Source organism: Malurus melanocephalus, unplaced genomic scaffold (genome assembly GCF_030028575.1).
Source record: "Malurus melanocephalus ecotype Western Australia unplaced genomic scaffold, MMel_1.1 scaffold_236, whole genome shotgun sequence".
Taxonomy (NCBI): Eukaryota; Metazoa; Chordata; class Aves; order Passeriformes; family Maluridae; genus Malurus; species Malurus melanocephalus.
In genome coordinates this window covers 443,525-456,811 of record NW_026623468.1, presented here as the reverse complement: position 1 = coordinate 456,811, position 13,287 = coordinate 443,525, and the positions used below count along the sequence as shown (strand labels likewise).

Below are 13,287 nucleotides of genomic sequence, written 5' to 3'. Positions count from 1 at the left end.
GGGCAGCAATGGCCGTAAACTAAACCACACCTCAGCRTGTGTAAGAACTTCTTTACGTTGAGGGGGCAGAGCACTGGACTAGGCTGCCCGGGAGGGCGTGGAGTCTCCCTCTCTGGAGACACTGAAAACCCGCCTGGACGCGTTCCTGTGTCACCTGCTCCAGGTGACCCTGCCTTGGGCCCGGGTGATCCACAGAGGTTCCTTCCCACCCAAACATTTCTGGGATTCTGTGTGCCGCGGCGGGGCCGTTTGGGCTGCAGGGGCGGCCGCCCTCCCTGTCTCCCAGCTTCCTTTCCTCCCTCCCTCTTTTCCTCCCTCGCTCCCTCCCCTCCCTGGGCGGACCGGAGGCGGCTGCGGGAGCCGCTCCGTCCCCGCTCCGCCGGCGCTCTGTGGTTTAAGATGGCGGCGGGGGCTGCGGGGGCGAGTCCGTGAGCCCCAGCCCGGAGCTCCGCGGGAGCCGCCGTTACCGGCCGCGGGAGGACGGGGACGCGCCTGCCGGGCCGGGAGCGGCGAGAGCGGCGGGATGTGAGCGCGGCCCGCCATGGGGCAGCAGGTGGGCCGCGTCGGGGAGCCGGGCGCGGGGCTCCAGCACCAGCCGCCGCCGCAGCAGCAGCAGCCGCGGGGACTGCGGGGGAGCAGCGCGGCCAGGCCGGCGGGCCGCCGGCGGGAGGCGGCCGGGCGCTCCGCAGAGGCGGGATTCAATGTCTTCACCCAGCACGGTGAGCGGCCGGGGCGAAGGGGAAAGGGGCGCGATCGGCCTTCCTCCCCTCCCCTCCCTCTTTTGTTGTGGTGGGTTTACTGGGGGAGGGGAGAGGCAGGCGGGGGGAGCGGGGCAGYCAAGTCCCGGGGGATGCTTGCCCAGGCCGCCACGTCCCGGGGGATGCTCGCCTTCGGAGGAGCATCTCCCCCCACCCGATGGAGTTGGGGATCGGGACTACCCGCCAGCCACATCGGAAGCGAGGTGGCACCGCCGGGGATCAGGACTTGCGGGGTTCGGTCGCTGTCACTGCGGCGATTCCGAGCTCTGGTTTTGTTTACAGAGGTGAAGGTAACATGTGTCTTGTCTGACTGTTTGCCGAGGCGTTTGTGACTGTTTGCTTCCTGACACAGCAAACGATTTCGTTTTGACTGGGGTATTACAGCTGCCATCTGATTCTCGGTTGAAGTTTTTTGCCTGTCCACTCCTATTCTTACTGCTGTAAACCGATACCGGAAATGTTTAATGTACGCTATTGGTTTCTGTAACCTCTCTTAGAAGGATCCCACCAACTCAAATCTCCCTTTGTAACCATGTTTCTTTTTTTTTTTTTTTTTTTTTTTTTTTTTTTTTTTTTTTTTTTTTTTTTTTTTTTTTTTTTTTTTTTTTTTTTTTTTTTTNNNTGTTAAGATGTTACCAAGTTTTGGAAGGTAAGATCAACTGAAACCTGTCTGCCTTGACAAGTGTTTTAAAAGTAGATATGCGGATGCATCTCAAATCATAAAGACCTGAATCAGCTCTGGAGAACTTGGCTGGCTTGGCTTTAAGTRGAGAGAGAGATGTCAGTGTTTATAAAGCAAGGCTGTTTCTGACAATACACATTTTCTTTTGCTCAATAGAATGAGCGCAGGCAAAAGGATTAAGGAACATGCAACCAGCAGTCTAAAAGTAAATATCATCTGCTGTGACTGCTGACATGTAAGTATCTATCAAAACAAGAACACAGCACTAAATCTGGTTCTTAAAAATCTCAGTGTTATCACAGCTTTTGAGATCAGGGAGCAGTATTAGCTTTAAAACCAAAATAGAATGTGCTTGCTGTGTGCCTGACCCATGATTAAAACTAAGATTTGTTATTTTATTGCATCTTTCAGTCGTAGTGTCACCAACTTTTACTTTACTCTGTCTTTGTATTTTTGTACATGAAAAGGCACTTTGGCAAAAGCATTCCTGTCACACACTGCACATTCACAGTGTTAAGGAGATCTCAGAAGTTATGCACATACCCCACTGCCTTCAGTGGGGTGTGTCTAAGTCTTTAGTAGCAGAGCAAGAATGCTGTAGAGGCTGCTATTGCACTCCTGCTAATGTCAAATGATCTCTTTTCATGTTTTGGTACCAAATGACTCTTTGGTTCCTGCTCTTACGAGGCAAGGACAGAAAGGACATTTGTGGGAAGTGCAGTACAGCATGTGGGGATGTGTGGTGACTTCCCAGTAACAGTTGACACTGACTCAAGTGCTTCTTTTCGTTACTGCTGCATGTTTTGGTAGTAATTTAGTTCAACAAGCTGAACAAATCCTTCTAGCTCCTTCCCTCACCCTACTAAATTTCAAAGATAGAAGGCAGAGAAAATTATTTACATGTAGTGGCAGGGAGATGGAGAGGAAAAGCTTTCTGAAGCATGTATGCCCACCAGGAGGACAAATTATGTGCCCTGCCAGCCCTTCTGCTCTGTCTTCCATAGAACTAGAAACAAGAAGCAGCCTGCAAGGCCAATGCCCTGAATAAAACTGTTTAGTGCTGTGTAACAAGAACATAGCTCTGGGATAACATGGATTCTTTCAAAATAATTTCTCTACTGTTTAAATTGCTTAGGTTATCTGCTTCAGTGGTAAGGTAATGGATGTAGCTTTTCTTAGGGTCTTCTTGCTTCTGTTATTTTATTTGCAGACTGTAAATTAAGATGTGTCTTAAAAACAAGATATATTTTTCTGTTAGGTTATGTAGAGGGGGTGGGACTTTATGGCAGCCCGCTTTTTGAGAGTTTCAGGGCAGGCTTCAAACTCCTGTTCTGTCTTGATGAATACCTCAGCTATGTTAAATTGTTCCCTGATTCCATTTACATTGTACTAGGGAATGAGTGAACAATTCAGAATGAATAAACTGTAACAATGCTAGTAAAAGTTGGATACCTTTTTAAATACTTCTCTTGGGCAACAACTTAAATATATGTAGTGTTCCTGAATCTGGAGTTCACTTCCTTTGTAAGAGAAACTGCTTCCTGTGATCTTGACTCTCCTTTTCTAGAGAATCTTTTACCATTAACTTGTATTCTTATTTTTCATTTAATGATCTTGCTCTCCTGTTTCACTTAGCCAGCAGCAAGCCAGGTTTTCTTTAAGTGAGTTATATGCTTCTGCTGCCGAGATGCTCTGGTTGCTGGTGGTATTACTTGATCCAGATTCCTTTTTTCTAGTAATTTCTTCCTGAACCTGGTCTTCCATCCTATTTCTGGGACATGTATWCAGTGTACAAAAAGTGATGGCAAAAGCACAGGGTTAGCACTCTTGGAGTGACTAAATCAGTCACAGTCACTGGATTATCTCCCTTCCTTGGCTTTCTTTGGTGCAGTCATGGATGTGCAAAAGAGAACCTATTGACTGTGTGAGAGCCTTGCAGGTATAAATCCCTGCCCTCACCTCATGTTGGCAGCTTTCCTACAACATTGTGCCAGCAGCTAATCTTGCTAAGTACTCCTGCCAAGGTTCATCTTGAGGGGTTGCTTCTGGATTGTTTAGGAAAAGGGTGGAAATGGACAATGTTGTCAGCCTCAGACCCATTTTGCTACTGAATTTTGAAGAGCATTTTGAGTCAAATTGATGTAAAACTCCTTTTGCTAAGATACTGGAAATCAGACAAACATTTTCACCCAGCTGAMTGGAACCTTAGAAGTCCTTGAAAAATCAAGAGATTGAATAGAGCCCGTTTGTCCTATGCTTGGCAGACACTCTACAGGAGAAGCCCTACAGGTACTGCCTACTTCAGGATGTACTTTTGGAACAAGCAAGGAATTTGAAGATGTTTTCTGTTTTGTGGAAAGAACAAGGAGATCTGTATTGTGGCACCCCACTATTCCATCATGAGAAGAGACACCGAGGCTACTGGGGCTTTCAGCTCACTGTGGTATTGAATTCTGTGAGCATTGCTATGATTTTGAGCAGGGAAGTCCTAAGCAAGCTGATACACTGGTGGGATCCATTTTTTGTGGAGYAGAGTTCTCCAAGATGCAAAAAGATAATAATAGAATTTGCAGTCTTCTGCAATTAGCCCTTCAAAACACCCTTTGTAAGCTTTCCTGGCATGTGGTCAGTGATTTATAAAAGCAGACAGTGGGTCATAAGCATGTTGCTTGCTGTTAGTGTAGTAGAAAGGAAGATGTAAACACAAGGGTTGTAAAAATGCTGGTGTTCCCACATGCACTCCCTTGGAATTCATGACTACCACAGGGACAACTCGAGAGGGAAGAGCTGCAGTGAACAGTAGTTACAATCAAATTCTTCTGGTTGCAGATCAGTGCAACCAGAAAAGRCTAGAAGTACTTGGTGCCATTACAGGATGAACTTTCCCTTCTAGAGAAGGAACCAGGAGAGTAGAGGGAAGTGCGTTATCTCCTTGTCCTTTCAGAAATTTGTTTGGGGAAAGGGGTACAAGCAACAACAAGAGCCAAGTTGCACAGGCTCTACTCAGCTCCTCATATGACTTTTGAGCAGTGACACTCCTAATTTTCTTTCAGAAGAGCACTGATAACAGCCTACTACACCAAGATACTCTTTGGAATGGTGTTAGCATGCTTTTCATCTCTAAAAAGACTTGCTGAGTGTTGAAGAGCACATACAGCAGGAAAATCAGATTATTTAAATCCTGGTTGGGAAGCCTTTGCAATACCTGTTTGCAATACTGCTACAGTTGCCTTGGTGATATATTTTGGGGTAGTGAAGGCTCTGCCACACTTGAGCTTTTGATCCAGCAGGCACAGGACATTTGTTCCCTGTTTTGTTTTCTAGAGGAGGGGTTTARCAACCTTTTACTATGTGCATCAAGGTCAGGCAAGATAAGCCTATACTTTTAAAAATAAAATTATCATTAAAGCTCCCCTAAGGCAGTCAGAGTGCTATGACACATGATAAAAACATTCTAAAATAGGAAGAAGCRTAAATAACACTGTCCCTTTGAAATTCACTGAAACTGAACGGCTGGATACAGGAAAATGGAAAGAAGGAGAGAAAATAGGGTCAGTTTAACAACTGCACTTTGTCGGCTGCCTAAAATGTTCTTTATTTTTCATCCCAGTGACATGCACAAGCTCGGGCCAGAGCTACTTGCCCACAGACTTTGCTGTMAGTAAATGCTCCGTGCAGATGGAATATAATCACTGTATTCAGTGCCTGGCTTTTTGTACTGTAAATCAGAAATCTTGTGGGACCACAATGTATAAATAACTCTTAACTAATTATTTGGGGAATAAAGGATGGTTCAGCTGAGTGTCTAGAAGAACATCCCTTGCAGAACATGAATTTATAGGCGTGTTCTCTATTGTATCCTTTTCCATGATATCTAAGTTATTCCTGCAGCTTCATTGCATTAAATATTGATTTTTATACCTTGCGTTGAGCTGGGATTGTTGCATAATTTACTTTGCAAATGAGAGGACTCTACCACCTTGATAGAAGGGAAAATATAATACTGGCTGCTGGTCTAATTCTTCTCACACAGACAGGGAACACAGTCTGAAGAAGGTAAGACTGAAATGAAATTACTTAAAAAGGTTTTACTCAGAACCAACTTAAAAATCAAATTTCAAAGCCCAGACAGATCTCCAGCTTCTCAGTTCTTCCCATGTGGCAGATGGTGTGGTACAAGTTGTTCTAGCAATATTTCACAAACTTGCTATTGCTTGCAAGTGCAATGTTTTCAAAAAAAAAAATTGTGGGATTTTTTTTTTTTTGGAATTAAGGACATGGGCAAGTGAACAAATCGGTGGGAAATAACATGTAAGCCTTTGGACACACAAGTTGTTACGAGTGGCTTAAACTGTCTTTTTTTTAATCTAGCAGGATCACCAGCTCCCATAATTAGAGTGGGGAGAGTTGGACTATCTCCTGGAGATGCTCTAGCGGGGTTGACTTCAGGAATAYTCTGTGGCTGGCCCTGATTACAGATTCTGGGACAGTAAGCTTGAAATCATGTTTTCTCTGGTGTTCAGGAGGAGTGACCTGCTCTGTGACCCACTTCAGCATATATCATGTTTGTTTGTTCCTAAAGCAGGCCAGYCCTTGCTGAAGTCAAACTGTACTTTTTAGATCTTGGTTTTAAAGCTAAAGCCAGACGATCGTTAGCATGATTTATGCTAGCTCATTTATCTTACTTGTCACAACTTCATGTTTCCAGTGTACTTACTATCCATAAACTGCCTTCTAAGTACTGCTGACAGCTGACTCATTTACATAAGAAACTATCAAAATCCAACTAATATAAACCAAGAAACAGCAGTTTGTACTTAATCCAGTACTGATGCATGCGGAAGTTGTTAAAAGTAATACAAATTGGGTTTTGTCTGGTGACTTGCAGAGTCGTTTTCACCTGGCTGTATTTCAGAAAGCCAAGGATGGATGACCACAGACCAAAGCCTCACGTACATTCTGTTTCCAACCTGATCTCTGAGATTCCTGCTTGCCAAACTGTTAGCAGTGCTTTCGACAGCCTGTAATTACAAGTGACACAAGGCTTGTAGTGCAAATGGCCCCAGGACTGGCTTTGCAGGTGAATCTGCGGTGTAGACATAAAGTTTCCTTCTTAACAGCATTCAGAACAGTATTTACTGGTAAAGAAATATTTYTCATAGTTGTTTGGGCCACCAGCAGCCTCTCTCCCTCCACACACCAGGAAAGAAAAGCTTGTGATGAGGGGTAACACCATTGACTTTCTGGTTCTGAGGTCATGGTTCTCTCACCATTACTGCATCATCCCTTACAGTTCTCTGGCTTTGTGGTTACAAAATACTTTATTTTAAAGGCTGATCTTGGTATTACCCATAGAGATTATTCTCTCTAGAATAAGCGACACTTACAAAACCATTGAGGCTTCCTGTTGGTAACGCCGTAAACCACAACAAGAAAGCTTAGTTATATTACCCATATCTGCTTCGGAAGTTGTCTGTGCTTTGTGGGCTCTCTGTAGAGACATGTGCATGTCCCAGTATRATTGCTTGTCTGCAGCTGGGTATAAATTAACTTTTTAATAGGTTAATTTAAATGGCTTTCAGTATCAGCTAATTCAGCAGAGGAATTCTAAGAAACCAGCCCTAAAGTAACTGCCTTTTTTGAGGGGAGACAAAGGTGTACAGAGATATTTCACTAAAAATTAAATTAGTTTTATTTCAATCTGCTGGTGTTCTTTACACATACTTCTTTTAAGACTGAACTTGTCAAGGAATTCCCTTCCTCTTCTCCTATCCTTCCCACCCAAACATTGTCCTTAGGATCTTATTATTACTGAGATACTTCAATTTAAAATAACTGCATGTATAAATAAACTWGGAACTTCACTTTCACTAATTTGAAAGTTTTCTGTGGCAATAGTGATGTAAGAATTGGGACTACAATTGTGTAAGAAGATGAAAGAACACTCATTTTTCTACATGACAGTTCTGCTATGCCTCATCTTTTAATTTGTAATTCTGCGGGGTTGGATTTTGGTCTCTTTCCTGGTTTGTTTCCTTGTTTTCATTATTTACTTCTCAAGTGAAACTGAAGTAGCTGCTTCTTGTTATGTGTGTTTCTTGTATATAAGCTATGTATGCCAAAGGCATGGGAACCATCTATCTCTGCTTTTGGGTCAAATTAGCAATTGAATTATAGGAGAAGAGGAGGAGAATATTCTGGATTTGTGACCCTGTGCCCCTCCTGGTCCATTTTTCCTTTGTTTCTCTTGTGATAATCCCAGCAGCAAAACATCAAATGTGTCTTGGCTATTCCTATTTGTTGWCATCTCAGCTAAGATCAGCAACATGGCTATTTTTGAAACAGGTATCAGGCTCATTTCTGGTTGAAAGAAATCGTATGAATGTTGGCTAAATTATATGAATATTATACATATTGGAGCGTGTAGCATAGATCATGAGGTATTCCTGGTTTTCAGATTCTTTGTTCAAKTAGACTCATATTTTTTGGTAAAGTTGACTGCAGAGAGTAGTGTGCCTCAACAAACACACCAAAACACACAGGAATTGCCAAGTGAAGTGACTTTTCCCTGTCACAAATCTGTGTACATTCCAACATAGCCCAGGGTAGCAGCTTGTTTAAATATTGTCATATCCAAGTGGATTGGTATTACCTCCTACATTAACCCTAGATATCAGTGGTCTGAAAGGTGTTTACAGAGCCCAGATCTGTTTTCTAGACAAAAACCCAAAATATTTGTAGTACATGGTAATTCCGTAGCCCCTGGATTGTGAAGATAACCCTTCAAACTCAAGCTGGAGTGTAAATTAATATAACCAGGCTTTCCTTWGCTTGCAGGGTCAGCTCAGTTTCTCAAGATTATATCCAAGCCTTTGCTGCTCAGGGTTAGTTTTGCTAACCAGCAGTGTCACAGAGCTARCAAGACTGTTCAGTTTTACTGCTGCTATTCAAAAACCCGTGGGAGGCTGCACGACTGATGAGAATATCAATTTTGCATTGCTGCTTAGGAAAGCTAAGAGCAGAAGTAGAGAGAAGATACAGCTATGCTGGTATTTCTGAAAATTCCTTCATAATAGAAGGAAACTGGAAAGATTATTTAGATTGGCCTTGAAGGGTCTTAAAAAGAAGTAATTTTAAAATGTTAAATTTTAAAATTTCCCACCCAGCAATCTGTCAAAACTGGCCAATTAATGAAAGTATATATGACTGTTTAGCAGTAAAAAAAGCCTGTTTATGCAAATCTGTAAAAAAAATGATACAAATTGGGACATCTAGAAAGAAGGAAATGGACTCTAAGAAAGCTGAATAACCTTGGAAATGTTTTGAATAGTGACATAGCTTCCTTCCTCCATTAGGTCACTGGGTGCAGCAGAACTCAAGGTTATACTGGCCTGAGCTGTTTTGCGTAATCATGGACTTAATGYTTGTGATTAATACAGTCTTTTCTTAAAAGACAGGTTGGAATTGTAAACCTTTTTCTATATTCACCATTCCCTTCAGTAGAAGCAAAAAAGAAGCACCATCCATTGTCTGAGAGCTGATTTACGGTTYGTTTTCTCTTGCAAATTAAGTTTTTGCATCTATAAACTGACAAAAAATTTCAATCTAATAAGTGGCAGCTCTCAGGCTCAGTTCCTAGATACTAAAGTTAAAACAGCAAGTTTTTAAAACTCTAAATTGCTGAGTGTCCTATGTGTACTCTTTGAAATATTGTTGATTTTAGTAAGCAGAGTCTTCATAAAGTTGTTCTCACAGTGGCAATTTGATCAAGGCATAAGGGCTGGGGTAGAGGCGAGACCTTGAACAGGTGCTCTGAAAATGTGTACTTTGATCACTTTGTGGTGGTATCACYCCATTCTGGTTTGTTTTCAAACCTGCTTTTCACTGCCTTGGCTGGGTAAGCCTGATGAGCGTTCTCATTTATGGCTTTAACATATCTGAATAGTGAGAGCCACCTCTCTGCAGGCCCCAGAGGATCCCTGTGCTCTCTCCTCCAAAGATGAGTGGGGTTATGGGGGATTTTATCATCACATTCTGAGGCGGGGAGATGTGTAAGCCTGGGGAGGGATGAACTGAGCTTGTGTGATCAATACCAGTGTGAAACCTGTGCTCTGGCCTAATTACTCAGTGAAGCACAGAAAAATACTTTTTCACTGGTCATCAACTGCATGCTCATTGTTTGGGGTCATATTTGTTGGGTTTACATAATTTTKATTTATGTTGGTTTTTTGGTTGTGGTTTTTTTTTTTAATCCCAAGAATAAACAGAGAAAGCAGAGGTACTTTATGAGATTAAAAAGGCTTTATCTGCAGAAGATCCATAGAATAAATAGGAAAATGGTAGTGTTTTGTAGTGCTAGTGTTTCAAGTTATATTTAGGCTTTCTTTTAAATTCAGGATCTTAAAACCCCCATGGAGATTAAGGTTTGCAATGTAAATGTGGGGAAGGAGCTGATTTTTTATGTAGAAGAAACTGGGATTTTTTTTTTTCTACTAATCCAATAAATTTGAGTCTGTATGAACTACAGAAGAACAACAAGCCCATTTTTCATGATTTTTTTTTCCTGCAGAGGTGCATTAGATTCCTCAGGATTGATGTGCAAACCCAGAAGGTGCTCAAATGATGATTGGAGTGGCCTGGCCTGCCATAGCTRTCCTGTGAGACAGAAGTCTAGCAGGTTTAACCCTTGTTACATCTGTTTTATTAGAAAATGTTTTCACTTTTAGGTCACCATAAATAAATATACTGGAACTCTTTAGGGGTAAAATATTCATAAAGAAGGTGCTGTCCTCTAAATCCGACTCATTGTTTGTGTGGCAATTCTTGCACTTTAGTTAGAAGTGCTTTGAAAAGTTGGACTATGTCACAGGGCTTAAGTCTGTCAAATCTGAGGTTGTCAGTAGTCTTGYGTGGAAATTCTAATTCTTATTTTGGTGTGAATAGCCTGTATAGCTTCCATCTACTTTGTTTTCAAATGGTTAAACTAAAGTTGAACAAGGCACTTGGTACGTCTCTTTCCATCCACTCACAAGCTTGCACTGTGACAGCAGAAGTGAAGTGACATTTTCTGTGTGCCATGTAAGCATTTCTGATATAAAMCCCCACCTTTTTCTCATTTAGTGATTGGTGGCAAAGCCTAGAACTGCTCCTAGGTGCAGCCTGGCTCTGGAATAATGCTCAGCTGGGCTSCCAGTACTTGCTCTGCCCCAGGTGGGCACTCAGCCACTTGCTGTGGGGCTGTAGAACGTGGAATGCTCAAGGACTGTAATTCCAGGCTGTGGAGGCTCAGGTGAGCTGTGCTGGTTTGGCTGTCACACCTGGGGAATGGCATCCCCAGGAGCTGTTTGCTGGGCTGCTTTCTGCTGTTCATCAGCTGCTTCACAGTGCACTGAGGCTGTGTGTGCCAGGGAGGGTTTTGTTCCTGAGCAAGGGCAGCTCTTGACCATGAGGAGCCTCTCAGGCAGCCTTTCCCTCAGCACACAAAGCTCGCCTTGTTCTGCTGGGGACGGAAGCAGGCTCTGAAACCCTGCGTGCTCAGCGGGGAGCAGGTGAGATGGGGAGGGCACAACTACTGCCCTGCCTGGGGAGCCTGGGGACACACGGCCTTTGGTTTAAACTTTGAAATTTTCAGCTGACAAGGTAAAAGGATCCATTGCAGCTGCTCATTCTGAATGCTRTTTCCAGCCTGCCACGAGAGGGTGCTGCAATGCCTTCATTTATCCATTACTAAAAGGATTTTCCGCTAGGAAAAGTGGGCAGTGTTATTTAACATTACTATGCTACAGTGCAGTGTTTTAGGGAAGTGTTGGGTTATGAAAGCAGGCAGGATCCACACAGCAAAAGCAGATGTGGCTGTATTACGATGTACCAACATGTGTTTATTTTGCTTTTGCCTTTAAGATCTGGACTGCTTCCTTTTTTAGTTGTTTTGTTTCTGTTGGGCTTTATCCTAGTTAACTTCTTCTGCCAGCAAGGGAAGTTTCCCARCTTGTTTATGTGCAAGTATGCAGACAGCTTTTGTGCATGGAAGAACATTAAATCTGATACTTTTGCTAGGTAATCTGAGCACTCAAGARTCACTTCTCATTGCTTCTGTGCACGTCTCATCTGTAAAATTGCAATAATGCTTGCTTGGTTTATGGAGCTATTTAGACTTAATTTTGGCATAAACAAACACAGGAAAGCTGTCTGCAGGCTAAATTAAATGTTCAGTCATACACTCTTGTCTCATCCTGTAGGCTTTAGAGAAATGTGTTTGTTGTGGCTCTAGCCTGTATTTCAAAACACTTGTGGCAGGGTAATAGGTCCAAGGGAAGGGTAATGTTTGTGTTAATTGTTGGACATGAAAAGGAAGCTCAAAGCACTTTGCTTTGCTCAGTATTATCTCTCAAAAATCCATAAAGAGACTGAAGCTACAGTGAATTAGTAACAGAGAGAGAACTGTAGAGTAATGTCTTTTGCTGTTTAGCAGTAGAGCATTACAAAGAGAATTGCAGTGAGCATTCATGCACTTTGGCTGTTGGCTGGAGACAGGATATCTGCAAAGAGATCCCAAACCTGGTATTAAGGGCATGTCATTACCAAAAAATRTGATCACCTGACACTAGAGTGGTGTTAGCTATTGACTGCTCAGCTGTGGAGTAGTTTTTACACTAAACTGAGATGTGTTTGTGTTTTTCTAAAAGTCATTTACTATTCCCTTTAATGCAAGCCGGTGAAAGACCATGTTAAAAGAAACACATTAATCAGTCCTAAAACAGATTCCTAGAAAGGAGACTTGAAAACCTGTTTAAAATACAACCAAGGCAGACGTCCTGTCTTGCATGCCGTCATGCAAAAATAAAGGCATGGCTTTTGGTATGCTGTAGATGTCCTTTTTTCTCCGACCCCAAACTTTTCTAATTTGCTACAAATTTGAGATTTTAGGTGCATTTCAGACCTTGACATCTGGTTACATCCCCCAATCTGTTATTTCCTCTTTCAGAGAAACTTGCTTCATCACATGGTTACCCCCAGTGCTGCAGGGAGATGGGCTTGTCATTTTTGAAACCTAACAAAAGCTATTACACAAACAACATCTCTGTTACTAGCTAAGAAGGCTTTAGTATACAGGATTAATTGYTGTGGTACTTCAAAGTAAAGGCTGCAACTCCAAGTATTACTCTTGTGCTTTTAGAAATTAGATAATGGTTCTGTGTGTTGGGAACAAGTGTCATTCCATGGACAATACTGTGTGAAATGAAGGTGTTTGAGGCTTGAGGGGACACAGAATTRAACATCCAGGAATTGGTGCTGGTGACTAAGTAGGAAGAGCAATTTCCTTTCCTCAGAGCATTTAACATTCTTACTCAGCTGGTGTCTTATTTGGAGCCATATCTGTTCTGGAAATGAGACAGATGATGCACGATGTCTTTCTCTCTGACTGTTTGCACTTAGTTTGTTCCCAAAATCTTTGCCTTTGCTGACAAAGGATGTCAGCTCTAGAACCAGGAATACAGACATTCAGGAACTGGAGAGAACAGCTCCCCTGTGAAGGTACTATGTGAAAAGATTTTAGCATGAGTAAAATTCCCTGCAATTAGAAAAAACTATTTTCTGTAGTACTTAGCTTTTTTATTTTTTTTTTTTTTTTTTTTTTTTTTTTTTTTTTTTTTTTTTTTTTTTTTTTTTTTTTGCACACTGGCAGAGTAGTAAGTTTATAAATGGGTGATTATTTTGCCTACAGATAAGTGTGAGGCATAAGCACACAAGATGGTTTATGATCTCCACTAGAACTAAGGATGCTGCACCCTTTCCACAGGCCAATGATCTCTTTTCCGAGTTTGACTCTGGAGGCTTTCTATTATA

At 42.3% G+C, this 13,287-nt stretch overlaps 1 protein-coding gene across 1 annotated transcript in view; it reads left to right on the top strand.

Moving 5' to 3' along the window:
* Window positions 1-315: 315 nt before the first annotated feature.
* The window catches only part of ABL2 (ABL proto-oncogene 2, non-receptor tyrosine kinase), a 41,018-nt gene continuing 28,046 nt past the window's right edge, over window positions 316-13,287 (top strand). The window contains exon 1 of the mRNA XM_057374952.1: window positions 316-719. Coding sequence (XP_057230935.1) covers window positions 542-719 — 178 coding nt within the window. The 5' untranslated portion in view covers window positions 316-541. The remainder of the gene's footprint in view (window positions 720-13,287) is intronic.